Below are 27617 nucleotides of genomic sequence, written 5' to 3'. Positions count from 1 at the left end.
CGGTTTGTTTCAGCAAAGTTTAAGTTTTTTTCCGTTACCCAAGTTATGTTCAAAATGTATATTTTGGAAATAACTCTTTTTAGAATAGATTGATTTTAATTGATATTAAGTTTCAAAAATATTCAACATGTGGGGCACATTATAAATCAATGTCTTTTGAAAAGAGTGAATAATGCTTTGATCTGTTGCATTAGAATGTACCACGTCGCTTTGTTGTACGCTAAATGCAACACTTGATTCGAAAAGTGTTAGCACAGTTCTATGCTAGAAATGCAAAATTTGTTTTTATACTCAGGAACCAGCAGCCGTTGAAAGGGCTTAAATGCTGGCATAAGAGGATTCGGAGACGTTTCTACTAGAACTAGTATTAATTTCAGAAGTTAGTTTACTGGCAATCTGGCAAATACTGGCTAAGGAGGAATCATTGTATTAATCAGCGACGGGCTAAACTACAGCTGGTGCGAGCACCTCACGAACACTCTCTTATCCGGGGCAGAATTTGTTGTGGGCCCAAAAAAACAGGAACCGAAACTGGTTAAAACATAATAAAACATAACAACGATGTACGTATGTCAGTACCCTGGTTAAAACACTAGCGCTGCTGTTAACAGTTGTAAATTAGTATATAAATGTTAGTGAAGACCCATATAAATTATGTCAGATTGCATTCATGATAAGCCTCATTAAGGTAGTTGCATCTCATAGAGTTACATAGCGTTAGAGATACATTTAGGCGTTTTGGTCAAATATTCGGTTTATCTCCGTTATAGTGAATCTAGATTATCACAAAAGTGTTGTGTCGCCGAAATTGTGGAAAATTGTGTTGGGTACCTTCGATTCAATTAGACGCTAGGCGTAAAGCATATTTCATAGAAAAGAAGCTGCTATTATTATTAGTGTTAGTTGGTGGTTAGGACAAATGATCTAATCGCTTAGATTGAACGTTTTAGTGGCTTTAGTTTAACTAATTCCGGTAGCTTTGTTTGAACGTTCTGAATCAAAAAGCTTGCTCTTTTGCCGTGCCATTATTTCGGCTTTGAAAGCTATATTCTAGCTTTACACATAGCTGGAAACTTTAAGCCTAGAAAGCTGTTAGTTTGTAGTAAAGAGCAAATACAATGAAGCGATGAACCTATTTGTTTCCAACCTTAATATCAAAACGGGGTTTGTTTGGTTGTGTTAGATCCATATAAGTGCTCTCGTGGGGAGTTCCCCATACGCTACCAATTAGCCCTACCTCATCCTTATCAAAACCGGAAGTATGCTTATATAGTCATAAAAATAGTTGTTAGAGTAGGTAGTAAAACGTCAAGGTTAGTCAAACTAATTATATACCAATTAGCGTGTTCCTCTTTCCGGTGCTAGGTGAAAGCGTTCTGTAAGCTACAGAATAACGACCAGACTTTTCGGTTGTTTCGGTTCGGTCTCACGTGAAATTTGACAAATGTCAAATAATACGTCATGAACAATTTATGCGTTTGATTTATTAAAGATTTAATTGCATACAGTTCTAAGTTAATGTTGGCTTTAAAAATGTTTTGTTGACATTATTTACAGAGCTTCGTATTTCCGCGTAGGGCGGATTAATACGGTAAGCCCTAAATCCACGCTTAATCTACGTCAATCAAAAAAGTAAATTGCGCTCGGTGCAGCCATCAATTACGGAGAACGTGTCACATTCAATTAACCAAATTTAGAACTGAACATGACGGTTTTATCGACCTTTCTACGCGTCAGGTAGTTGCAGCACTAAGGAGAAGAGGAAGCGGAAGGCTCCATTACACACGCAACACGCCACCATCGTCGGGACGGCCGGATTGTTGCTGACTCTTGTTCATAGATTGACCCGAGCCAACGAAATGTGTTCTCCAACTCCAATAGTCAGTTGGTTAGTAGGGGTTGTGAGCGCGGTGCTCATGGTGACATAAAGTTTCGGAACAACGGCGAGACCGTACTGCGGGTTTTCTACAAGGCATTTACATTAACGCGCTAATCACGTCATTGTGTTTTTTTATTTGGGATATATAACTTCGATGGTTTGCACATACTGCCCTGCGAGTTGACAAATAGGAAGTTTAATAGCGACGTGTGTTTTCTATTGTTTGTTCAAGTATAACTTTTATTGCGGCATGCCCTGTTAGTCAAACGAAGTCTACTCATTTCTGTAATGTTTAAAAGTAAGCAAAATATTACATTTTTGGTTATTATTTCCTAATAAATTCTCATTTCATGCTTCACTTGCAGACATGCAGACTTTAACAGTGGAAACTAACTCGTGTTTATCAGTAAAAGCAAAGCAAAGCCTTGGTGCTACATTGCGCTTACGGTTTTTAAGGGGGCATAGTACTTTTTTAAATTAAAAAAATCGAAATTTTTTTTATTGATTATTTCGAAAGATTAACATTTTGACCATATGCGTTTCAAGTCATTTCGATGAATTCCAGAAATTGACAAAGTTACAGCTATTTGTACCGCGCATGTCTGGAGCGATTACACAGCGAATAAAAACTTCAACATCGTTTTTCTCGAAACCAGGTTTTTAAAGTCGGTACCATAAATATCTCAAGAACGGGTCAAGCAATTCTCATGATTCTTTTTTTGTTTCAAAGCCAACAAAATTATCTAGTGTTTGACCCATCCTTTTTTCGATATTACAATTTTTGTATTTTTTTATAAATGTTTAAGGTCAATTTTTTCGACTAAAAACCTTACTTTTATGTTTGAATGTCCGCCATTTTGTTATGCGTTCGAATAAAAAAAGGATGGGTCAAACACGAGATAATTTAATATACTTTTATGTCGTTTTGGAATTTTTCTATTCGGATAAGCCCCCCAGCGCCAATCTATAGTACCGTAAATCATGTTTTTTTCGAATGATCATGTTCAAGGAGCCCTAGGGGAGAGGGGAAGAGGGTCACATATGCAAACAAAATTGTAAATATTATTATAAAGTGCAATGTTTAGAATGCAAAAAACCCGAATCGATTCGCTTTTCGCGTTATCGAGAAAAAAATATTTGAAATAAGGCGAAAAATATGGTGTAAAAAGTACTATGCCCCCTTAATTGATTTTAAAGTCAATTTAGTTTTTATTTTTTACTTTTTTTAGTTTAAAAGTGATTTCTTTCGAGAATTGAAATATGCAATTTACTAGACTTTTCAATAGTTGGATAATAAGAACTCTAAAACACAAAACCAGAATGTTTTTTTTGATAATTTTAGACACTTTACAATCGGCGTCGAAATAAGGACATGGAATGAAAACTTGGTACCTGAAACTGCAGATCGCTAAATTTCGTTGGTGGCGACAGGGTGCTGCTCGATCAATTAGAACCCCGAAAGCTCGGCATCGTGCCATTGCAGGAAATCTGACGCAAAGGCGAGAAGATATGTAGGATCCTTGACGGCAAAGTCCAATTTTACCAGAGCGGTGAAGCGACCAATGAGCTTGGAATGGGCTTCGCAGTGATGGGCAAAATGCAGGAACGCGTAATGAACTGGAAAGTAATCAACGAGAGGATGTGCATGTTGAGGATAAAAGGCCGTTTCTTCAACTACGCCATAGTAGTGCATTGTCCACGCGAAGGTAGACCCGACGACGAGAAGAAAGCGTTCTATGCGCAGTTGGAGGTAACGAACGACAGCTGCACACCACGGGACATCAAGATCGTTATGGGGGATATGAACACCTAGGTCGGCAAGGAAGCAATGTATAGTTCGGTAATCGGGTTCCATAGCCTGCACACCGGCAGGAACGTTAACGGCCAGCATTATGTCAACTTTGCAGCTTCCTCGCAAAGATATCCACAAAGCCACCTAGAGATCATCTGACCAACGAACCTTGAACCAAAACGACCATATTCTCATCGAGCGCCAGTTTTTTTTTTCGAATATCACCAACGTGAGCTCCTCACGGCACGCGAGCGCGGGTATCGACTCGGACCATTACCTTGTAGCAGTACACGTGCGCTCAAAATCGTCGACGGTTTATACCTCGCGACAAAGCCACCCTCATCGGTTAAAAATTCGGCAATTACCTGAAACTGAGTAAAAAGAAAACTATTCCAATTAAGTTCTAATAATAATTAAATTCGCGACAGGTACATATTTCGCCTACGACTTGCAGGCTTTTCGAACTTCAAACAGACACTGATGGAACCTGCAAGTCGTAGGCGAAATACGTATCTGTCAGGAATAAATGAAGATAGTAGAATTTAATAGGACACCGCCTTTAGTTTTTGATAATAAATAACAGAAGTTGGCGCTAGTGTTTCATCATGCGCCATGCGTGAGAATATGCTTGAAACTATTAATGTTTCCCTGTTGAATACAACAGATGTCGTTACTTGTAACGCATTTTGTACATTTCCGAAACAGATCAATTTTGCGCGAAAATTAATTTACTTATTTAGTAGCAACATTACTAAGGTTGCTCGGAATACGGCACTATAAGATGGCAGCCCCATCGCGAGACTCGGTAGTGTTGCCCCAGTACGGCTACATACCTAAATTAAATAACTTACAAAATTCAAGCAAATTCGGAGCGAAATGTCTCGCGCAACTTCGGACCAAATTTTTACTATCCAATAAATCTCGGGCAGAAATGTCGGGAGCAGGGCTTGAAAAGGGATCGCAAGTTGAATGTGACTGCCGTGAATGCGAACTTTCCGCATTCAAACTCCGCTTTTTGAACGATCATTTGACTGTTTTTTCAATTCAGCCAAGCTGCCGCTTGCGCTGCTGTCGTCTTACAATTAATGCGGCATCTCTGCAAAAGCAAACAGTCGATCTCCCGTTTTGCTTTGCGCTTTGAGAATATAAACTGCAAACTGACTGGAAGCATACGGTGACGTATTTTTTCGTTTCTCTTTTTGTCTCCAAATCGGCTGCTCACAGTAATAGTTCGTCACCCGGACGTCGGTCCGACGCAAGTAAAATATTCGTTTGTATTGGACGGAGTCCGACCGACTTCTTCCATGCACATGTAGTGGTTGTTTTTTTGTAGTATTGAATCATACGATTGTGCGGTTGCTTTTCGTTAGCGTGGTGATTGCCAGTCATTTGACTGTTTTGCAGTCATTCGCTGCTCCAAACGGTAAAGGCAACTTGATCGAAACGAAAATGTTAAAAAGAATCCGTTCATACTACTGCGTGCCATCGGCGTTTGACTGAGCAAACTGCCAGTTGTGTTATGCATAGCGTTCGTATTCCATCACTAAACGGACGGTGTGAACTTGAATGCGCGTTGGTGGGACTGCGGTAGAAAAAAAGGATCGGTCGAAGCCCTGGTCGGGAGTACAACGTGCCCACGCATCACATCTTTATTGATTTTATTTCAAAGCAGCATACGATACAGTCGATCGAGACAAGCTATGGCAGATAATGCAAGAACACGGTATTCCGGACAAACTGACGCGACTGATCAGAGCTGCATTGGATCGAATGATGTGTTTTGTACGCATCTCTGGGACACTCTCGAGTCCCTTCGAGACACGGCGAGAGTTGAGACAAGGTGACGGCTTATCCTGCTTGCTGTTCAATATCGTTCTTGAGGGGGTGATCCGGGGTGAGGGGGTTTTTCGGACAAACTGACGCGACTGATCAGAGCTACATTGGATCGAGTGATGTGTTTTGTACGCATCTCTGGGACACTCTCGAGTCCCTTCGAGACACGGCGAGGGTTGAGACAAGGTGACGGCTTATCCTGCTTGCTGTTCAATATCGCTCTTGAGGGGGTGATCCGACAAGCGGGCATCGAAACGAGAGGCACGATTTTTACCAAGGGTAGCCAACTTCTAGGCTTTGCAGGTGACTTTGATATCATAGACAGGAACCAGAGGTGGGCACCGCTAACCGAAATTTTAGCTTCGCTAACAGCTAGTCCGCTAATTCAAAACGTTAGCTTCGATAACCGCTAACCGCTAAAGTAACCAAAAATTTAGCGGAAGCTAAAGCTAACCGCTAACCGCTAAATTGTGTGGTAGCGCAAATTTGGCAACACTGTGATAAGCGCCAATTTTGGCAAAAACGGAAATGTTCGTTGCGAAAGTCTAAGATAAAGTAGATATCTGGAAAAATCATGAAAAAAATCACAGGCGCTCATAAAAAAATGTTTTGAAGAACATTCTCACATTAAAAATAGAACAGATAGAAAATATTTTCAAGAGACAGGCTATGGTTTTTTGATTATTCTTTGCAGTTTTCTATCACTGTGGAACATTTTGTAAAAGATTTTTCCAAATAATATTTTATCCGGATTGTCAATGATGAAATTTGCCAATGAGTCAATGGCCACATTTGTAAATGAATGACACAAGTACAGGAACAAGAAACAATAAAAAACATTTTAGAAATTTTCCATAAGATAGAGTTTTTCAAAGTTTGCTTTGGAGCTCCGCAGCCATAGCAAATTTTGTGAAAAACTGTTTTCCAGGCGTACAAAACTTTACGAAGTCTTGAGATTCGACTCAAATCTGTGCGATAATATTGATAGATAATAGTTCAATAGCAGAATTAAAAGAAAATTTTCATATTCCTCAGCAATTTTCCTCCTGCTAAAAAAAGTTAGCGGTTTATTTAGCGGTACATAAATTTAGCGGAAGCTAACGCTAACGCTAACGGTTTTAAAAATTAGCGAAACCGCTAACCGCTAACCAAAATGTTAGCTGAGCTAATTAGCTGTTAGCGGATTAGCGGAAATGTGCCCACCTCTGACAGGAACTTTGCGACGGCGGAGGCAATCTACACCAGACTGAAAGCGGAGTCTAGGAGTATTGGGCTAAAAATGAATGCGTCGAAGACCAAATACATGAAAGAAAGAGGCTCGAAGGCAACAAACGCGCGTCTCCCACGGACCGTAACCGTTGACGGCGATGAACTAGAAGTGGTAGAGGAGTTCGTGTATTTGGGATCGCTGGTGACCGCGGACAACAACACTAGTAAGGAGATCCAGCAGCGCATCCAAGCGGGAAATCGGGCCTACTTTGCCCTTCGTAGAACGCTACGATCACGAAGCGTACGCCGCCGCACGAAGTTAACAATGTACAAAACCCTTATTTGACCGGTAGTTCTCTATGAACTTGAAGCCGTGACGCTGCTCACGGAGGACATACGCGCCCTTGCCGTCTTTGAGCGGTATGAATCACGAGCTTCAGGCACTGCTTGTGGAGACTCTCATCATATATCTAGCGAAAGTTAGCAGGCTACGGTGGGCCGGACACGCCGTAAGGATGCCGGATGACAGTGCGGCGAAAATAGTCCTCTTCAACAACCCCACCGGCACCAGGAACAGGGGGGGCCCAACGTGCACGATGGCTCGACCAAGTCGAAAGCGATTTGCGACTTCTGAGACTAGCAGGAAATTGGCGACGAGTGGCCCAAGACCGAGTGGAGACGAGTACTTGAAACAGCACGAGCCACCCGGGCTCTATGCTGAAGAAGCAGAAGAAGCAACATTACTCTCTCATGCATCTCAGTTTCTTTTGTGTTTATCGCTAATCGCAATATAATGTTTGACACCTGAACCAATAAATAGTTGTTAACATTGTTTTTATTTATTGCGTTCATGTTGCGAAATTTAATTTTTTCGAATTGAAATGTCGCAAACATATTCAGCTCCTGGCTTTCGTACGATATCGTATCACTTTTCCGGGCACTCGGATGAATGCCCGGAAAAGGTATAGGAAAAGTTTGTATTGTATCAAAATTAGGCAGAAGTCAGGAAAATTAAATATAACAGAGTAACTGCAAATAAAATATGATTAGTGATTGTTCTTCAGGTAGGTAAACATAGATAAGTGAGAAATTTTGATTTTACTACCACTAGAAATGCGCCATCTCTTGAAAAGCAACGGTTCGTATGGTGCCTTCTAATGGTGGTGGTTCTTTTTATTTAGTGTCAGGTTTCGTATTCTACTAAGACGCTCCAAAAACTTCAGTCAATTTGGCAATTAGACATCCCGCGAGTTGTCGAAAACTACGCGCGCATACTGGATCTGCCTTCCGCTGTGGAGCTAGAAGCTTCGACCCACGAAAACGGATGGGGTATGATACGCTCGGCCGTAAACGAGGCCGCAACCGCGGTGCTAGGTAAGGAAGTCTCGAGCGCTCGAAATGATTGGTTTGACAGGGAATGCCAAAAAGCGACAGAGAGGAAAATAAGAATCTATCCAAGCATATCCACGAGAGAGAGAGAGAGAGAGAGAGAGAGAGAGAGAGAGAGAGAGAGAGAGAGAGAGAGAGAGAGAGAGAGAGATTTTGGCCACAGTGTTCGTGAGAAGCTAGAACAACTCTTCCAAGCTAACGACACTTGCGCGTGTGATGTGCTGAGACCGAGAAGGTGAACCAAACTCGTAACGGGTTCACACCTAAACCTGACATGTGTAGTAACAAAGGAGGGGATCTAATCGCAAACGAGCGTGAGGTGGTCGACACCTCAACGGAAATATAACAGAAGGAGACGCAACGGAAGTTAACCTAGAAGTGCCTACAAACGACAATAGCGTGCCGGCTCCTGATCACGAAGAGATCCAGCGAGAAAACGGTTAGCTGAAGAATAATAGAACCACCGGAAAGGATCAACTCCCGGCAGAAATCTACAAAATTACAAGGATTTGGAAGGAGGAGAAACTACCGGTGGTGTGGATGGAAGGTGTAGTCTGTCCCATCTACAAAAAGGGTGATCGGCTAGATTGCTGTAATTACCGCGGCATTCCGCTGGTCAACGCCACCTACAAGGTGATCTCCCAGATTTTGTTGCGTCGTCTATTCCCAATAGCAAGAGAATCCTTCAGAAATGTCGAACGTGCCCACGCATCATATTTTCGTGCATTTCAGAGCAGCATACGATTCACTCGAACGTGAAAAGCTATGGCAGATAATGCACGAGTTCGGTTTTCCGGACAAACTGATGCGGCTGTTCAAAGCTATCCTGGAGCGAGTGATGTGCTACGTGCGCGTTTGACGGACTCTCTCGAGTCCTTTCGAATCGTGCAGCGAGTTTCGGCAACGGGATTGACTGTCCGGTATGTTATACAATATCGCAATTGAAGGTGTGATTTGGCAAGCGGGTATCGAAACGAGAGGTACGGTCTTCAGCATCTTCGCAGACGACCTCGACATCATTACCTTGGGACTGCGGAGGCAATCTTCAGAGGCTAGGAGGACAGGGTTACAAATCAATGAGTCGAAAACCAAATATATGGTAGGAAGAGGCCCAAGAGAAAGCAATGTTTGCCCCTCACGGACAATGGCTATTGACGGTGATGAACTGGATGTTGTTGATGAATTCGTATATTTTGGATCTCTGGTCACCACCAACAATAATATGTGTAAGGATATTTGACGACGCATTCAAGCAGGCAATCGAGCAAGCTGGAAATCCGGATCAGAAACAATGTAGGGTTTATTTCTAATTCCCGTCGTAGCAAGGAAAGCCACTCTAATTTTCATCATTTTTTAGGTGGATTTACAGAATACTCCAAAAGTTCTGCTGCTGATTTGACTACACACTTACCTTCCGACCCGAATTCACTAAAAACGATTATTAAAGCATGTTATTGAAATTACGCAACTGACTTTATATCTTGAATTCGTCGTACCGTTTTAAAATCCGTCCATCAAAATTTTTCATCGTCCGAATTAAAAATCACAATTATGTTTACGAAGCTAGCGCGCATGTATTTGTGTAGGACGGCATGACGAATGTTATTCTGCAAAATTTCTGCAGATTATGCAAGTTTTCCCGGCTGCAGAATAACGACAATGCGTTGCGAGGGTTATTTTCATTTTATGAATGACGGAAATTTAAACGATTAGTCGATAATTTCTTCGTCACACGAAAAAACGTAGGAAATTTGGCTGCTAGGAATTCTTTGATGAAAAAAAGCATTCAAATAGATCTCAGCTCACTTTGATTGATCGCGTATGATAGTCAACAAACTAAAATATAAGGGAATAACTAATTTTGCATTATGTGTCATAGTAAATGCTGATATTTTTAATAATTTGTGTTGGGCGGGAATTGGCAATTACGACGAAGCAGCAACATACCCTACTATATTGAATTGTTTATTTGACGAACGGGGTCCTATTACACATTAGAAGGTTTGACTGAAATGTGCAACGTGTGTTTACACATTATTTGGATAGTTCCCGGTAGCGTACAACTGGAACAGAGATAAAGTGTTGGGAAGTTGACTTCCCACGTAAATTAACTTCGTGTGCGTCGGGGCAAGATGGTGAGAAAACCAAAATATCACAGTCGAGATGTCTGGAAAATTGACAGCACGTGACAACGAAATTTTGCCCTTTGCTTTTTTAATTGACAGACTTCGCAGCCAACTGTTAGTATATAGGGCAATTGTGGGGCTAAAGCTACGATTCTATTGACTCTAACAGCCTCTTCCAGTCAAGATTCGAATATACGTTGACTACCTTGTTAGATCAGTGTCATACAACCCCCGGGCATCTACTATGTTTCCTGAAACCGTCACAAAATGAGGTGGCGCTACAGGCGTTTTGCTTTTAATACGCAGCATTCACACGGCAGTGAAGTGATGCGATCAAGCCAACAAAACATAATCACGTAGAAGTGAAGAATTTTACATGAATCTCAATAACAATTCGTCGATAAAAATAATTTACTTTCAACTAACAGATAACGTCCCCTTTAGGACAAGAAATAAATGATTATGCAGCGAAAATCACGTGTGTCGCTGCAGAAATATCGTGTGAATCGTTCTTTTACACGCACACTAGTGATCCGATACGTATAAAAGTGATCCAGTGATCCAGCTATGTTGGCTTCACTTATTTTGTTCGCAAACGTCAAAGTTGCCACCGGGGTGGTGTCATACCTCAGGGCCAACTGGGATCAATTATAATAAAGCACAGGTTAGGTAGATCGTACAAGCGTATTGGTACCACGTCTGTATCATACAGTAAAAGCAATCGAAGCGTTCGGGAACTACGTCACAATGTTCGTTTTGTTGTTATAGATTGCAGTGAAATTTTTCAACCACGTGGTATAGTTGCCATGAACATATAGTTTGTTGTATCAGTTTTCTTACTAATATAATCAAACACGTTTTTCCTCCTAACCTGTTTATTTATTATCATTGACATCATCATAGCCAGCGTCTCGAAGAGAGGAAAGATTTCTAACGCTAAAAACTCAAACGATTCTGAAAATTTTTGTTGGTTTGTATTAACAATCGATTTTAAATAAATGTAACAATTATATGGTTGTTCAACCATCGTTTATACTGCTTTCGTGTCATTGGCATTTTATTAAATATGAAGATCGAAGAATTTCAAATGCTTGCCTTGATCATATTTTTAATCTTTTAAAATAATTTAGATTTGTATGTGAGATTTGTGAGTGAGCTTTGTAACTATCACTCCACATTATAATCATTATTTTTACGTTGTATTTATTATGGTCTATGTTTTTAGTTTTTGATATGTCGAAGAGTAGGCCATTTCTAAAGTTAAATTAACGTTTTACTGTGATTTTTAGATTTTATTGCTACTTGTGTTTTCATAGCTAGGGTAGATGTACCAGTGGTTGTGGGTGTACCAGTAATAGTGGAAACTCGAAACATTTCATAATTTTGGCGGATTTTAGAATGATTTCGATAGAATATCAATTTTCGATTGTTAAATGTATATTTGTGAACAGTTTTATCTAACGTATATAGTTAAAATTTAAGATGTTGGTGCAGAAATTACAAATTCCTTTTGAGTAGACCAAAACGGTGCAATTACTTAAGAAATTCATAACAAACCCTAGCATTTAAACAAGCCTACGTTGTTATCCACCAGCTGCCATGCACACTGCAAGCGTTACTAAGGGCGGTAAATAAAATTCCACTATTATAGGCACATGTTCCACTATTATAGGAACATTGCCACTACTTTAGGAGCACAGACTAATGCCAGTAAAAGCAATATTTTAGACATATTAACCAACAGAATGGTATAATTTTGGTATGTATATAAAGCCAACATTATGGCGCACCATATTATCGTATAGTTCAATTGGAAACTGGTAAATTGAGCATTCTAATTGTCTTCAAATACTTTCCCCTGACATAATCCCTCCATTACTGGAGCATCTACCCTAATCGTATCTTTACGTATTTAGTTTTGTTAAAAGAATTATTTTTAAATGTGAATCTCATTTTAAAATACCTAAAATAGTTTAAATTAATGCGCTGGAATGGTTCATCTCAATGGTAATTAGTGTATTCTAGAGTTTTTTTACTCTATTTCGCTGTATCGTTATTAGGTCAATGAAATCCCTTTTCCTGCTCACCTGTCAACCTACCAAACCTTCCTAAAGGAAAGCTGCTCTAATTGGGTTGTGCTGCAAGATTAAACCTTAAAACTAAAAAAAAATCCAATGATCACCTTGCGTTTTCCCCATACTGACAACCAATCCACTACACTGCGAAATTTGCGGAGTGGAAATTCTTTTGGTAGGTTGGTTGTGACAGTATACTGTTTTCTAAATTTGTGGGAAATCTTCATTGTCTAAGTGGAAATGATTTGACCGAAGGCCATGTTGTTGTACAATGTTAGATGCGTACGGAACGGATCATGATGGGATGTTCTTTTTTCGTCGAAGAAAACGGTTTTGTGCAGGCACAACAGAACAAAAAAAATTGATTGTTATTGGCGTGCTTTCCGAGTCTCTTTTCCGGGAAAAACATAAAACGCCCGCGGTAGCAATCAAACTTTACTCCAATAAAGCATATCAAAGGCACCCGCATGTGAATAGATGGGAGTAAAGGAAAGAAGGAAAATTTTGCCCCCGGGGTGGCTACAAACGATGGCCAGGGCGAGAATGGGGGCGAATCTTTGTTAATTACACCTGAATGGCCGCAATTAGGCTGTTGATAAAGTTGATGAAGGTTCACGACGCACTGGAATGAGATAAGAAGTCTCACTGTACAACAATTTGTATCCACAGGTAAATGCGGTAGCGGAAGTGCGTGATTTCGGTCTCTTTCTGAGTCACTGTTGGATGTGAAGAGGAATGTCTTCCTATGAGGATGAAAATATATATGAGACTGGCGTGAGCTTTGAGTCGGAGTTGAAGCTGAACTTTGCGCGGGGATTTGTCTGGTTCGTTAACAAAGTAATTAAAAGTTGATCAAGTGGCTTTGTGTCAAGCGAAATAAGAACAAATCAGTTAACCTGAGAAATCATTGATTTGAATCGATTTTTATAAGTATTATGCACAGAGGAAGCGATCATTATGACTCAGAGAAAAGACGGAAGCAAGGCAAGACTTGCAAATGGTCTGCGTGAGAGGCTATTTACAACGTGGTCCTTGAACCACCTTCTTTATTCTAACTCAAAACAAGACGCCCTGTCGCTGGTTATGCAGTAAATTGTTGCACTATGTAATCAGCTAAGTTTCTAACTCCTTCTATATATTGCGTTAAGCTAGTTCAGCGCTCATCGTTTAAATATATCAATATTTACAGTACAGGACGACTTTGTTTAATGTACATCATGACGGTATCACGATTATAATAACAGGAATTGAATGAACCTTTTAGTTTCGTCATTACCCCATTGGCCCACTGACGTTCAAGCAACAATAGCGAAGGATAAATTAAGTCCCATGGGGGATTCCATTTTTTTTAATGTTATCTGGAGAACATCCTACCTGCCTTGCTGCTTACCGGTTACCTTACGTTAATACTGAGAAAATGAAAGCTTTAACGAGCTCACGTATTTTGCCAGCCTTGTGCTGAGGCCGATTTTCCCCTTTTCCACGGTGCGGAGGAAGAATATGAAAAACGGGACATGGGGTCCAATCTGCATGATCATGTTGCTCGGTAGGCCAGCTAAATTTTACTTTTAATTAAAATATATTTGAATTTCATCGCGAGTTTGTACCTTTCACACTTTGTCTTTACTCGTACTTCACATTGAACTATACCGAAAGTCAGACAGAATACTGCTCTGGCTGTGGAGTGCTTGTCGCTTGTCTATTTTTTACTCCAGTATTTCGTTGGTAGGCATTTTCATACCTGTTTGCCGTTTCCAACAGGATCATGTTGGGCGATGTTGTTGCTGTTGCGTGAGAAGGGAAAAAACCATTGGTCATAAAAAATCTGCCCACTCAAGTGGTTGTTCAGTGCGTCGCATAGTGGGCTGCTACAGTATAGAAATTGGCAACAAGAATTTAACAATGATACATTCGATTGAAAAAGCGAAGCACCAAAGCATAAAAAAAAAGAACGGGAATAAAATTAAGCAGGCAAAAGAGGCAACTGAATCAATAGGAGAAATGCTAATCAATAAGTTTATTATAAAGATATAATTTACGCGTAAAAAAAGAAAAACAATAGAAGTAATACGTAAAATCCTACTTTACAAACAGTATGAAAGTAGTTTGTTTTGTAAGCGAAAACCGTTGTGCGTCATGACGCAGCTTTCACGATAGCACCAATAGCAACATGCTGTTTCGGTATTTTTTTGACAGTTTTCCTTCCATTGCGTAATGGTACTACTGATCACAGTTAGAATAGAATGGATGGTTTGGTGTGGGCTGTTGGACGTAGGGAAAATGAGGGTCTTTAAAATAACGAAAGAGAGTGTGTGAAAGAGCGAAACAGAAAAAAAGCGAAAGACGGAGACAAAAACAGGAACTTGTTGGCGTTCGCTTCACGACATGAATAATATATTAGGAGAATAATTTTCCAATTAGAAATTCAAAAACAAGTTTTTTGTTCAGCCACCGCCGACGCCGACAACGGTGGCCATCCAAATGGTGCAATATTTCGGTAGGTGGTAGGAGGAAACATTATTTGCGCAGTAATGAAGAGAGTTCTTTTGGGCATGAATTCGAGCCTGCTGAAAGGTTTATTATCGGCGCAAGAGGGTGAGGCGAAGAATTCGATTGACTGGTACCTTGCTACGCACAAATCTGAAAGTGGAGGAAATTTTTGTTCATTGTACCTACCTCTGTACGTTTTGAGTGTAACAACTTTCAAAAGTTCGTTTACACGCCATTCGTATTCAGAGCATTTGAATAATGTGTTTAAGCGATTCGACTTATTCACTAGCGTTTGAAACAATTCGGGCAATCGAAAATCTTCAAACATTGGTGTTGTTCATGTTACGGGATTTGATTTCAGTCTGGGATAACTATAGCAGGTTGGTTGTTCTGTGGATTGCGAATTGGTTTCTAAATGAGTTACATTTGACGCTGGACTAAGCCTGTGTTCAACATAATGGGTTGCACTTTGGAGAAATTATTATGACATAAGAGTTTTCAAACAGTATTTTTTACAATCAGGTAGTAACTGAATTACTCTTGATGGTAATGTTCTAATGGCAGTGATACACTCAAACAAATTTAATGAGGAAAGCCAGGGTGGGAAGTAAACCCAAAATGTTTCGGGAACGCTTGTCGACATAAAGGTAGCCAGCGCTTTTAAGCGGAACTTCAGCTTAGCCTCTCCGTCCAAGGTGTCACTAAAAACTAGGAGAGTCGTCTACAGCCGTGCATTGAACTAATAAACGAGCCGGACTGACGACTTTGAAGAAGCTAGACTCTAGCTTAGAAGCAGATGAAGAAGATGACTTTAAACGCGACGATAATTGAACAAACATGGCCAGAAGACGAACTAGCAATCTGTACACGATGGTGTTGATTGTGTAGAAAATAAATAAATTGAAAGCACAAAATCGATTGCTTGGTAATGGACAGCAAAACGTACTTTAGAGCAGATCTCAAACAGCTTTTTGGGCAAGAGGTTTATACGGTAAATGGAAGGACTACAAATAGCTTTGTACCCGTAGCTGAAAAAGCTACATTTTCATTGTAACCGGTATCAGCGACCAGGAAATTCACGCGAACATCTGTGAAAGTGCAGCGCCGACCCTCACTTTTTTTATCGCTGAGATACGTTTGCGCTTCACACGTGTTCAGCGACGCGAGGAAAAAGTTGGGCGTCGATACGACGTCCGCCGATTGGCGTATCCGGAAAAGGGCCTTTGTCGAGCAGTTTGAATCTTGAGTCTCGGAGTTGCCGGCCAGTGACAAAACCATCAAGAACCAGTAGTTCTTGGATGAAACTTGCAGCATGATCGAATACAGGGACTAGAAAATTACCCATTGGGTATTTTCTCTGTAAAATTAGGGTAGTCGTAGTTTAGAGAGCATTGTCTACAATGTATTTTTATCGCTGTCAGTTTTTCGAAAATTGGAAAAAGCGGCGCCACCCGAAAAGCGACGTCGCGAATTGATTTTGCGCAAGCACCTGGAAAATCCTCAACTCTTTCATCGGGACATCGGAAAACAATTCGGAATTGGCAGGCACGGGTGAGTCCTGTGATTAAACGCTACTACGAAGCTCTGAGCATCGAACGGAAGGAGAAATGTGGTCAGAATGGATCTTCTATTAGTGATCAGGATCACAAGTGTGTCGTGAAGGCGTTTAAGCGGAATCCCAATGCTTCAGTCAGGGATGGGGCCAAAACGTTGAATCAGTAGCAGGACAACAGGTCTTTTACGGTACAAAGGCCACACCGCCCACAACGTGCAGGTGGTACGTGGTGCCCAAAGACAAGAACTTTTCCGGGATGCTAGAGCTACGCTCGATCAGGAAATGTTGGAACATCATCAAGTGAAACCTTATGACACACTCACCCATAAGATACTGTTCCAGATCCTGTTACGCCAGCTGTGGTTGATAGCATAATGATTTGTAGAGAATTATCAGGCGGGCTTCACGGGATTCTTCAGACAAGAGCAAGACAGATCTTGCAGAAACATCGGGAGCACAACATTCTCACGCATGAGATCTTTTCTGACTTCAAAGCAGCATACGATACAGTCGATCGTGACCAGCTTTGACAGATAATGTACAAATACGGTTTTCCGGACAAACTAACAGGACTGATTAGAGCTACGTTAGATCGAATGAGGTATTTCATGTGCATTTCTGGAACACTGATCAGAAACAAGGTGTCGGTTTATCTTGCACTTCTTTTTCGATATTATTCTTGAGAAAGCCCGACCCGAAGAGTGGGTATCGAAACGAGAGGTACAATTTTTTGTAAAGGTAGCCAACTCCTAGACTTTGTGCCTCTAGTCTTTGATAACATAATCCGGAACTTTGCGATGGCGGAGGCACTTTATGCTAGACTGAAAGCGACGGGCTACCAGGATTGGGTTAAAAATAAGTGTCTCGAAAACCAAATATATGACAGGCAGAGTCGCAGAGTCTCAAAGAAGACAAACGTGTGCTTCCCATGGACGGTAATTTTGGGATTTGAGATTGATAGTGACCGCGAATAATACTAGTAAGGAGTTCCAGCAGCAAATTCAAGAAGTAATTCAGGACTATTCTTGCCTTCCGTTTTGGAAGAAGACCGTCATATGAAGCTGACATTTATACTGGTAGTTCTTTATGGACCTGAAACTATTACGCTACTCACGAAGAACATACACACCCTTACCGTGTTTGAGCGGTAGGCGCTGCGGACGATATGTGACGAAATACAAAGCGTAGGATCACGAGCTACAGGCCATGTTTGGAGAGATTCCCACGGTATATCCAGTAAAAATCTACGGCTACGATAACGCTACGAAAGGCTACGATGGACCGGACACGTTGACAGGGTGCCGGTCAGTGCGACGGGAACACCTCTGGTCGATAACGCCACCGGCACCAGGAATAGTGGAGACCCGCACGTTGGTTATGTCTTGATAGTTATTTTCCTTCAAGTAGTTAAAATCAGTTCAGAGTGCGAACCATTTAATATTATGACAGACGAGCAGTTATTTTACCTTCAATGAGTATAAATATCAATGTGCGGAAGAAAACAATTTTTTTTTCATTATACAGTTTTGATGTTCCCCCCCCAAGTGCGCAAGTATTATAATTGGCTAGAATAACTACCGAACTGTTAGAAAAACCATACTTTGCAGTAGGATTATTTTCGAGCCAAGGGGAAATAACTACTGATTTTTAAAATGTTAACTAAAAACTTAAAATTTTCACCTAAGAGCAGCTCGGCAATGCGATTATGATTGTAAGTATATTCTTGAGGCAAAACAATGACTCGCAACATCGTAATATATTATGTTATGTTACAAAATATCTAATTGCACTCGTGAACTATATCGAGCAACTTACCGTTTTGGTGTTCCGCAATATTGGTGTAGTAAACCGGTGCAACGCACGCCTCCGTAGGACTGGTGGGTCCACCGTTTTCGTCCAATCGCTGTATCACTCCACCGCCCGTTCCGGACATTCCACCTCCTCCACTGGCAATGATCCCGGTACCGCTAGCTCCAATCACATTTCCTATCGCTCCGGGACCACCACTGATCACACTCACACTATTCAGTATAATTACATTTCCGGCCGAAGCCGGGCTGGGACTGCAGATCACTCCCCCTGGGCTAACCAGTGGACTACCGCCGTTGCCACCAGCGCTGCTATGCTTCACAATCACATTTCCCACTTCCGTTGTGCTGCTTCCGTTGCTGCTACTACTGCTGGTCCCGCTGATAATGGTAACATGGCCGCTGCCGTTTCCAACCCCACCACTACTAACGCTGCCGTTTGGCTGGCTGGGTAGCAACCCATTAGTAGCGAGCCGACCGTAGGGAATTGCTCTGCCGGCATCCTTGTCGTTCCCTAGCCCGCTTTGCTTTTTTACGATATAGCAACGGGGCATGTTTGGATTGATCCGAACTAATAATGTTATTTATTTCTGGAAGGAACCGGTGAGCCTCTCGCACCTCTTCCACCACCAGTACCGGACTGGTAGACTAATAAATCGATAAAAATAAAACTTCTTCTCGACGTTGTAGCTCTGGTTGCCCTTTCCTGCGCTTGCCAGGGACGAGGGAAGCAGTGAACGTTTCGGAAAAACAACACACTTGTTGGATTTATGAAATATGTTTTAATGGCCCTCTCTTTCTCCGGATAGAATCATGAATCCCAGCTGGTTGGGTGGGGGCTTAGAGACTCGAATCGCGGGGTTGTTGAGGCAAGTTTCGCGATTGAATGACTGGTTTTCCTCCCCCTATACCGAGCGACAGGCTGGCGATGGTGGATCACATGTGCACTAGAGTGAATCTATTATTGACGGGGGTGCGAAGAGAATACGAGAGCAGGTGACTTTGCGTCTTGCAAGTTTCACTTGCCTTTAGTTCGGCTGAGTTGTTGATTTTTCCTGGTGTATATTGTTTGTATTTTCAGTGTCGTCGGGCCTGCAGTTGGTTTGGTTGTGTGGGTGAGAGAGTTTCGGACTTTTGGCGTTTAGGGAAGATTTGCTCGATTTTTCGGTCGAGTAGGTGTTGCTCTTTCCTGAGTTGTCCCGGTTGGGTTGTGGGTGGGGTAGGAGGTCAAAGACAGCGGACAGCAATATAGGTGAGTCAATGTGTATATTTATGTGCTTAAAAAAACAATCGTATAACACTTGTTGTTATGGGGTAGTTTGGACGAGTTTCTCACTTCCTTCACGTCAGCAGCTGGTGCAGTGTCGTTGTTTGTTTCTGATTGCGGGTGGGAGGAAATTGCTGTTTACATGAGTTGGTTATGCAGCTGTATCGATTTATCCTTATTTGCTTTATTTTTTTATAGTTTGCTGTATAAAATATTCATTGCTCTATATTTTAATTGTATTATAGGATGAGGGAATTAGATTCCAAATTGCTAGGTTTTAACTTTGCTTTGATTTCACAGGACAGTTATTGCTTTCGTTGTATATTCCAATATTTAATTGCTTTTTTTAACTTCTTTGTTTCAGGTTTCAAATCGCATTTAAAATGGATCTCTGTTTTTCGCAGCTTGCTAATATATGTATGTAATTATTACAACCTGATGCAACAAGTAGCCGAAAATAGAGTGCCATCCATCTCGGACTGGGTGACAGGTAGAGGGAAGGATGGTTTTCTGCATGATTCCCTCGAACGGATATCCGGGGCGGACAGGCCCGGTCCAACAGGTGCGGTTTCAGCAGGTGTGTGTTTTCCACGTACGAGCACAACTTTCCTGCTGACTATATTTGGTCTGTTTCGTAGTTTTAAGCAAAATTACACAACACTTTCAAGGAACACTGAAAAAGTTAATTCTCGCTCTTTGATATTGCTGCAACAATAAAACTGAAAAACCCGATATCCAGTAGAATTTACTTATTCTAAATATACTTCTTTCGACGACGACAAAGTTAGAGCACAGTCGAAACTTCACACCGGTCCCGTTTGTCGGTTTTGGGACACTTTTCACTGATTTTCTGCTTGGAATTGATTAAGCACTGAACCGGGCCCGGCGGCCATGCTGGTAAACTCGAATTTCTATAGCATTTTCCATCATGCACTAGTACCACCGAACCGGGAACGATTGGGTTTTTCCTCACCAATACAAGCAAGTATGTCCTTTCGAGCTGTACTTGAATCTCCTCTAACAAGTTGTTGGTTGCTCGAATAATTTTTCACAGTTCGGTCCATCACATCCACCACCGCAACAAAAGTGCTCGCCGCCCGAGAGCCATTTTCTAGCAGCTCGACTTTTCCCGCATTTGGCTCCCAGAAAGCGCCACTTTTGAGAATCAATTTTTGCAATTTTCCACTTTCGTAATCCACTACAATTTAAACAATATTGGTTCACTTCGCGATTTCCACACAGTCGGTGGGTGAAAAAGTGCTTCTTACGAGAAAGAACGGAAAAACGGTCGGAACCGAGAACGTAGAGGAACAGGAAGCACACAGCGCTCACAGAGGAAAGAAAACACACAGTGGCTAATGTTGGCGACAACCTGCCCGTCGTCAACCGAGTGTTATTCTGTTGAAAATGAATCTCGACTTCCGTCTCGTTTTTACTCGTGTGTGAGAATAGTAGCAACATATTTCACCCCGTAAATGCAGGGATGAAAGGACACTCATCGTCGATTCGAGCACTTACCACTCCCTAGCACAGCGAATAGTTGCTGTTTGGCACAAGGGGTGAAGAAAATTCACCCATAAAAACATCAAACAAGTGGTAGTGACGGTTCGTACAGGTTGTTCATTGACAAATGCGCATGATCGCTAAAATAGCAACGTGAGCAACAACATTAGAACCTATTATTTGTACGGTGGAACGCTTTTCACCCACGGCAGGCGGCTGCCTAGCGAGAGGTTTGCTCGTGTATTCGATTTGGCTAGGAAAAATAACACCAGCCGAAGCTGAAAGTGAGTAACTACTAGTGAGGAGAGCTTTGCCACTGTAGATCGGTTGACTGGTTCATGGGGATTGATGCCTTTAAGATAATACAGGGATTGAAGCTTATGCATTTGTTCCTTGCTTGAGTCGCGGATCTGTTATCTAAGTTGATTTTTTTCGAATGGTCTTTTAAGACAGTGTGATTTGAACATAGCGTTTCTTGTATAAAATAAATGGTTACGGAAATTTTGAATGAATCAATCCGAAAAACTTCCTTTCTTCCTTCCTTTTAAGACCTGCCCTGTTTTCCGGAACTTGCCCTTTACAATCGCCCAGAATTTTACTATAGGCCGCAGTTCTGGCGAGTTCGGTGGATTTGCCTCCTTCGGCACAAAAACAACATCGTTGGCTTCGTACCACTTCATCGCCGTTTTCGCATATTGACGCGATCTAGATCCGGCCAAAACAGAGTGTCACCTTCGTGGGACCGGAGGAAGGGCAGCAGGCGCTCCTGGAGACATTCTTCTTTATATATTTGGTCGTTGATGGTGCCGGTTGTTATGTACGGCTTACTGAATTTGCCGCACCCAGCGATCGACAGGGATACCACATATAATTCTGTGTTTTTTGTTGGAAAAATCTGGCCATCTGTACAACGAGGAAGAATATCAGTGCAAAAAGTGAAAGAGACGGAGAGTCATTTTGCTGACTATTTCCGTCTCTTTCACTCTAATGTAAAAGGTTAAAAATCTGTTAAATCTGTGCAATTGGCGAAAATCTGTATTCTATGCATACAGATTCTGTACAGGCGATTTCTTTCAAATATCTGTTAAACACAGAATAATCTGTGCATGTGGCAGCCCTGGTGATCGCCTGCCACACCAAGTACTTCTTGACAAATTTGTCAACCTTCTTCTTCCGGAACATTCAGGCGGGACTTGCCGACGAAAAACTTTATGTCGGGGATCTGCTTGGCGGCCGCTTTAATAGACCTCTCGTCGTCCATTAGGACGCATTTCGACTGCACTCGCGGTACAGCTTTCTGGGACAGGATTTGGCCCCCTAATTTTGTTTATGAAATGTGCTTGAAGTTATCCCGATTTCACCACACGGGACACGGTCGAATGGTCGATTCCCAACTGTTTCGCGATCCACCTGTGGGACTGGCCTGGATTTTCCACGACCGCGCCCTAAATTTTTTTTTTATCAAAGCACTTCTTCCTTGAAAGTCATCTCGATAACCACTTGACAGATTTTGACGAAATTTCGCACTTGTAAACATTACACTCTAAACTAGATTTACCCAACATTTCATCAATGTTAACCCATGCAATAAAAAGTTATACAGAAAAGAAAGTGTTGCAATTTTTCGAGTACAACCTTTACGATCTTGTAGATGCAAAAGTGCCAGAACATGCCAGACATGCTCAAAACACAATGGAAGGTGAACCAATTTCGTAAGGGCTGCCTCTTATTCTGAAACCAGGTATGTAGGCATAAGGCGGGAAACCTAATCACCAACGAGGTGGTCGATGGGTGAAAATAGTTCTTCGATATGCACTTCAATGGCGATGTAACGGAAAGACGCGTAACGGTACCTTGAAAGTGCCCACAAAAAATAGTAACCGCCCAGCTCCCAATTTTGAGGACATCTAGCCAGAAATCAGAGCTGAATTCCGTTCCGAATTCTACAAACATGGTAAGAATCTACTAGTAATAGAGCTCCATTGGATATTTAATTTCCAGAATTCGGGAGGAGAAGGAACCACCGGAGAAATTGATGAATAAAGTAGTTTGTCCACATTAAGCGATCTACTTGATTACTATCATTACCGCCACATTACGCTAGCCAGCGAGCCTTACAAAGTGCCTACCTTCTTCCATCGTCTATAGTAAAACCATTCGAAGGGCAGTTGAAGTCCGCATTACTACGGATCACATTTTTACATTCTGACGAATTCTTCTGAAAAACTAGAAACAAATGTACCCACGCATCATATTTTCGACGATTTCAGGGCAATATACTGCACAGTCGACTAGGAATAGCTACCCAGGTAACCAGTAAGCATTATGAATGTAATTTAAATGCAAGCTAATAAGCCTTTAAAGCATCTTAAATGCTACTTTGGCAAAACATATGGCTACTTTTTTGCTGACTCTCGTATAGTGCTGACAATGGTTAATTGCAGCTAATTACCGATAAGAAGAAGACACATTCCAATTGTGTTACGTAATTGTGTTACGGGGCACAATTAGCACCCATTGTTACCGTGTGGATCGCTTTCTGTTTCACCAATTTCCTGACAAATACCTTGTAAAATAATTGTTTAAAGAGTATTTTATTTTCCACTAGAATGTTAGGGATTTTATGGAACAGGATCCGATCTGTATAGTAGGGACAGTGTCCCGTAACGTTGGAATGGGTCAGATTTAGAATAGAATTTCGGAAGCCAATTTGCATCAGCTATGCAGTCAAAATACTAATATACAGCAACATGCAGTAAAAAATGCCAGATATGCCAATAAGCCAACTTATTGAAAACATTGACCAAAAAATTTAAGCATTAGAGAGATATCTTTGAAAATGAAGGATAATTATGTTTACATATTTTTGGCACTACCGGAGAAGTGGAAAGGTGGGATTATTTGCCAGATCTACAAAAAGGGCATTATCGAGCGATCACCGCCTACAAAGTGCTGTCGCAAATCATTTTTCGCCGACTATCACCAATTGCGAACAGATTTGTGGGAACTTATCAGGCCGTAGGAGAGTGATGAATGAGGAGAACACGGCGCGGGCGGCCAGGATGCACAATGCCGCACGCCAGAACGTGGACAAACACAAACAGAAGATGATGCAGCGAAACCAAAACTTCCGGAAGAAAAAGTGCTACCTAGAAGTGCAAGAATATACAGAGTTGGGCGGATGCATCGTTCTCAGGACACACGAGAGTTCTACCAGAAACTGAACGGATACTGCAAAGGCTTTGTGTCGCGAGCCGAAATGTATCGGGATAAGAATGGCAGTATTCTGATGGATCCTCCGAGTTGGTCTCGAGGCATGACGCTGGCCTAATAAGCCAGTCGTCGTATGTTCGAATCTCGACTGGGAGAGGCTGTTATAGTCAATAGGATCGAAGCAACTGGCCCCGCAATTGTCCTGGATGGTGGATCGGTCACCTCACATTCCATTATCGAAACTTGACCTTCTGTTTTTTTATATGACAGACTTCGCAGCTAGCTGTTAGAGTGCAGGACAATTGCAGGGCCAGTTGCTTCGATCCTATTGACTCTAACAGCCTCTCCCAGTCGAGATTCGAACGAACTTCGATGAAAACCTGAATGGCGCCCAGGCGGATCAAATATTTACACTGCGGCAGATCCTCCAAAAGAACCGTGAATACAGATGTCCCACGCACCATTTGTTTGTTGACTTCTAAGCCGCATATGATACCATCGACCGGGAAGAGCTATGGAAAATCGTGGACGAGAACAGCTTCATCAGGGAGCGTATCAAATTGATTAAATCTACGATGGATGGTACACAGTGCTGTGTTTGGATTTCGGGTGAATCGTCAAGTTCATTCGAATCACACAGAGGGCGTCGTCAAGGTGATGATCTCTCATGCCTGTTGTTCAATATAGTGTTATGATTTTTTTTTGAAACGATGGTTCTACAATTGATGGAGGGACGGTAGGGGAAGGTAATGAAAATTTTTTGGGAAAGGAGAGGAAAGAGTAGAAAGAAAGGAGGGGGAGGGGGAAATAGGTAGTTACACTTAACAAGTTTTTGTTGTGACTCCTACCTTTTGTTCAATGCTGGAAGGTGCATGGGTCGAACCAAGCTCACAGATTACAGCCGGATTTGAACCCACAACATCCGCCAGGGCATGTGGCTCGCTGGTACCCGTGTGCCATTGAACCATAGAGGCGCTGGACAAAAGGAGACTGCGCAACTCCCCTTATTAATGTAGCGATGTATCTGGTTTTTGGGTTATTTTTAGACACACAGATTGCGCCTTTTCCTCCGTCAACTGTAGAAACCACCGACCGAAAAGTTTTAATCTAACTTGTTTTTACTTTCAGGACGACGAGACTATGCAGGCCCTTACGACTTGCAAGGTACTGCGAGTGACGTTGTTCGTCCGTAAGCGTGTTAGTCCGCGTTTCTCAGCGCGGGTCTTCGGAGAAAGGTTCCGTTCTTATGAAATTGACCAAGCTCGTGTTTTAGTCTTTGACCTTGAAATGCGGTCAGGCATTAATATTAATATTTTTTTGAAACGATGGTTCTTACAATTGATGGAGTGACGGTCTATTAGGTGACCCGGCAAACTTCGTACTGCCACAAATTGGACGAAATGTTACGATTTTTAAATTTCAGATGAACTACTGCTGCGTTTTAGAAAAAGGGATGTTCTCTAGGTATAAGTCGAGTTTTGCCGTTGTTTGAGGAGTTCCGCGTTTGATTGATTAAACACCAAACACCGTTCAGAGAACGTCTATATCTAACAATGTATTAAGTCGTTAGTAAGAAATGGCAATCTGTTAAAATCTCAAAATTTATTGTCTGTTACACGTAGGCAACATATCGGTGTAAAAGTTGGTTTGCCAATTCCCGCAATACCCAACAGTTGTGCTGGTGGTAGTTGCATCGAGCCTTGTCTTATAAACTCTGCTGATTATAAATGGTTGTACTGGAATATGGAAAACTGTTTTTTCTAGTTTTCTAGTCTTTTCAGTAAATGTTCCGATTTTTCTCGCCGTAAAAACATAGCGGTGGTGGAAACGAACATATTAAAGAAAAGACGGTTTAAATCGGACGCTCCGTTCTTAAGTGATGCGCGGTCGAACTTTTTCGCTTCTCTTTTATATATAAGATTTGCAGGAAAATCAGTGCATGGTAATACCACAGACAAACAGACATAACACTTGGAAGAAAAATCAACAAAAATTATCGTACCTCACATTTAGCCTGAACACCAGCACCATCTATGATCGACATTCCCAAATATCAAATAGCAATATGGGTATCCCTCAGTGGTTGGAGAATTCGCGAAAAAGTGATCATTTGAATCGATGAACATCCCTCATGAACATACACTATTCGCCTGCCTCGCCGATAATGCACGCATCAGCTTTCAATTTTATCACGAACAGAACCTCAATGTGAACATCAGAATTCGTTCAAAAATTGAATATTGAACATTGAGTGTGTTCGATTTTTTGGATACAGAATGCCCGGGGACGTCGGAAATTATTCAAAATAATATTACCACGTACAGAGAATAGTTTAAAGTAGTGTTAGTGGCTTTACAAGCAGCAAAAAGCGTCCAATCGCACTTTTGCGTTGCTCACGATATTCGTATATTCAGCGATGCTACGAAGCGTGAGTGTATGTTGCTCATTGTTATAGGCGAATTGAACCACTCGCGTAGCTGTTTTATCATGATAAAAACCGTTTGCCGATGCTCGGCGTATCTATTCATTTTGCGAGTTTTCCAACCTCTGGTATCCCTCGAAGAAGCAAGTATTTTTTATGGGGAATTCCCCTTCTTTCGTCAAAAAGCGCCACTTTGACCAAAACGGAGACATTCCCAACTAAGCCCAAATTTGAAATGACGGTTTTATCGGTACGATGAATGGAAAACGAGTGTTATGTCTGTTTGTCTGTGGTAATACGTTAATTAGTAATTACCTACTCAAGTTGAAAAGCCTACTGTTGCATTTCATCAAATGTCTGTCAAGCTGCGATGTACCGCCCTGAGATGCTGAGCAATAACCAACTAACTAATATGTACCATCGCGAAATTTCGACATCTTTGCACTCTTTTTACCTGCATTTGTAATTTGCAAGCCATCAGTCAGCAGTCAGTCAGTAGTCGTCATAGTTTGTGACTGACAGTGACTTCCGTGTTCGGCGCGTAGACTAGTAAAACCTTCAACTAGCGCCGCCTACGGATTGCATATCCTGAATTCGTTGTTACTGTTTCGTTCCCTGCCGCGGAAACAGTTTTGGTGTGAACGATAATAAACAAGGTAAGTAGAGGGAGAGAGAGAGAAAGAGAGTGACCGCATGGATTGTTGCATGCCATAGTAAAATGATTGACGGGAAATTTCGCTTTTTTAAAGTATTGCCTACAAATAAAAATATATATATATATATATATATACCAGGGAGACAAATCCGTACTGAATTGCGCAAGTTGTAGAAGTAAAAATGTATATTCGTTTTTGACGTAGGAGTACGTCTTTGTTTACTATACTTGGACTGGGTAGCACTTTGTGGAAACGAAAATAGAAGTGTAACGTTTGAATGACGCCTATCACGCCGAGGACCCGGGTTCAAATCCCAGCCCCGCAGAAGTCACGAATGACATAAGCTGTTAAAGTGACTATAATCTAACAAAAAAAAAAGATTTGAATGAAAGAGAACTAC

The 27617-nt window shown here is 41.6% G+C and overlaps 2 protein-coding genes across 2 annotated transcripts in view; both read right to left on the bottom strand.

Moving 5' to 3' along the window:
* Positions 1-16107, bottom strand: part of LOC128736078 (protein sister of odd and bowel-like) — a 63744-nt gene extending 47637 nt beyond the window's left edge. The window contains exon 1 of the mRNA XM_053830560.1: positions 15909-16107. Within this exon, the coding sequence (XP_053686535.1) occupies positions 15909-16107 (199 nt within the window). The remainder of the gene's footprint in view (positions 1-15908) is intronic.
* Positions 16108-18128: 2021 nt separating this feature from the next.
* LOC128736077 (uncharacterized PE-PGRS family protein PE_PGRS10-like) lies at positions 18129-18710 on the bottom strand. Its single transcript, XM_053830559.1, has one exon. It carries the CDS (start codon positions 18708-18710, stop codon positions 18129-18131), a length of 582 nt encoding a protein of 193 aa, XP_053686534.1.
* Between the last annotated feature and the right edge of the window lie 8907 nt (positions 18711-27617).

The sequence above is a fragment of the Sabethes cyaneus genome, chromosome 2 (assembly GCF_943734655.1).
Source record: "Sabethes cyaneus chromosome 2, idSabCyanKW18_F2, whole genome shotgun sequence".
NCBI classification, from domain to species: Eukaryota; Metazoa; Arthropoda; class Insecta; order Diptera; family Culicidae; genus Sabethes; species Sabethes cyaneus.
The sequence above is the reverse complement of the archived record's forward strand: the minus strand, read 5'-3'. Positions and strand labels throughout refer to the sequence as shown.

What these genes read in the sequence shown, in the direction of transcription:
- LOC128736077 (XM_053830559.1), bottom strand. Translation starts at nt 18,710, where the DNA reads ATGCCCCGTTGCTATATCGTAAAAAAGCAAAGCGGGCTAGGGAACGAC.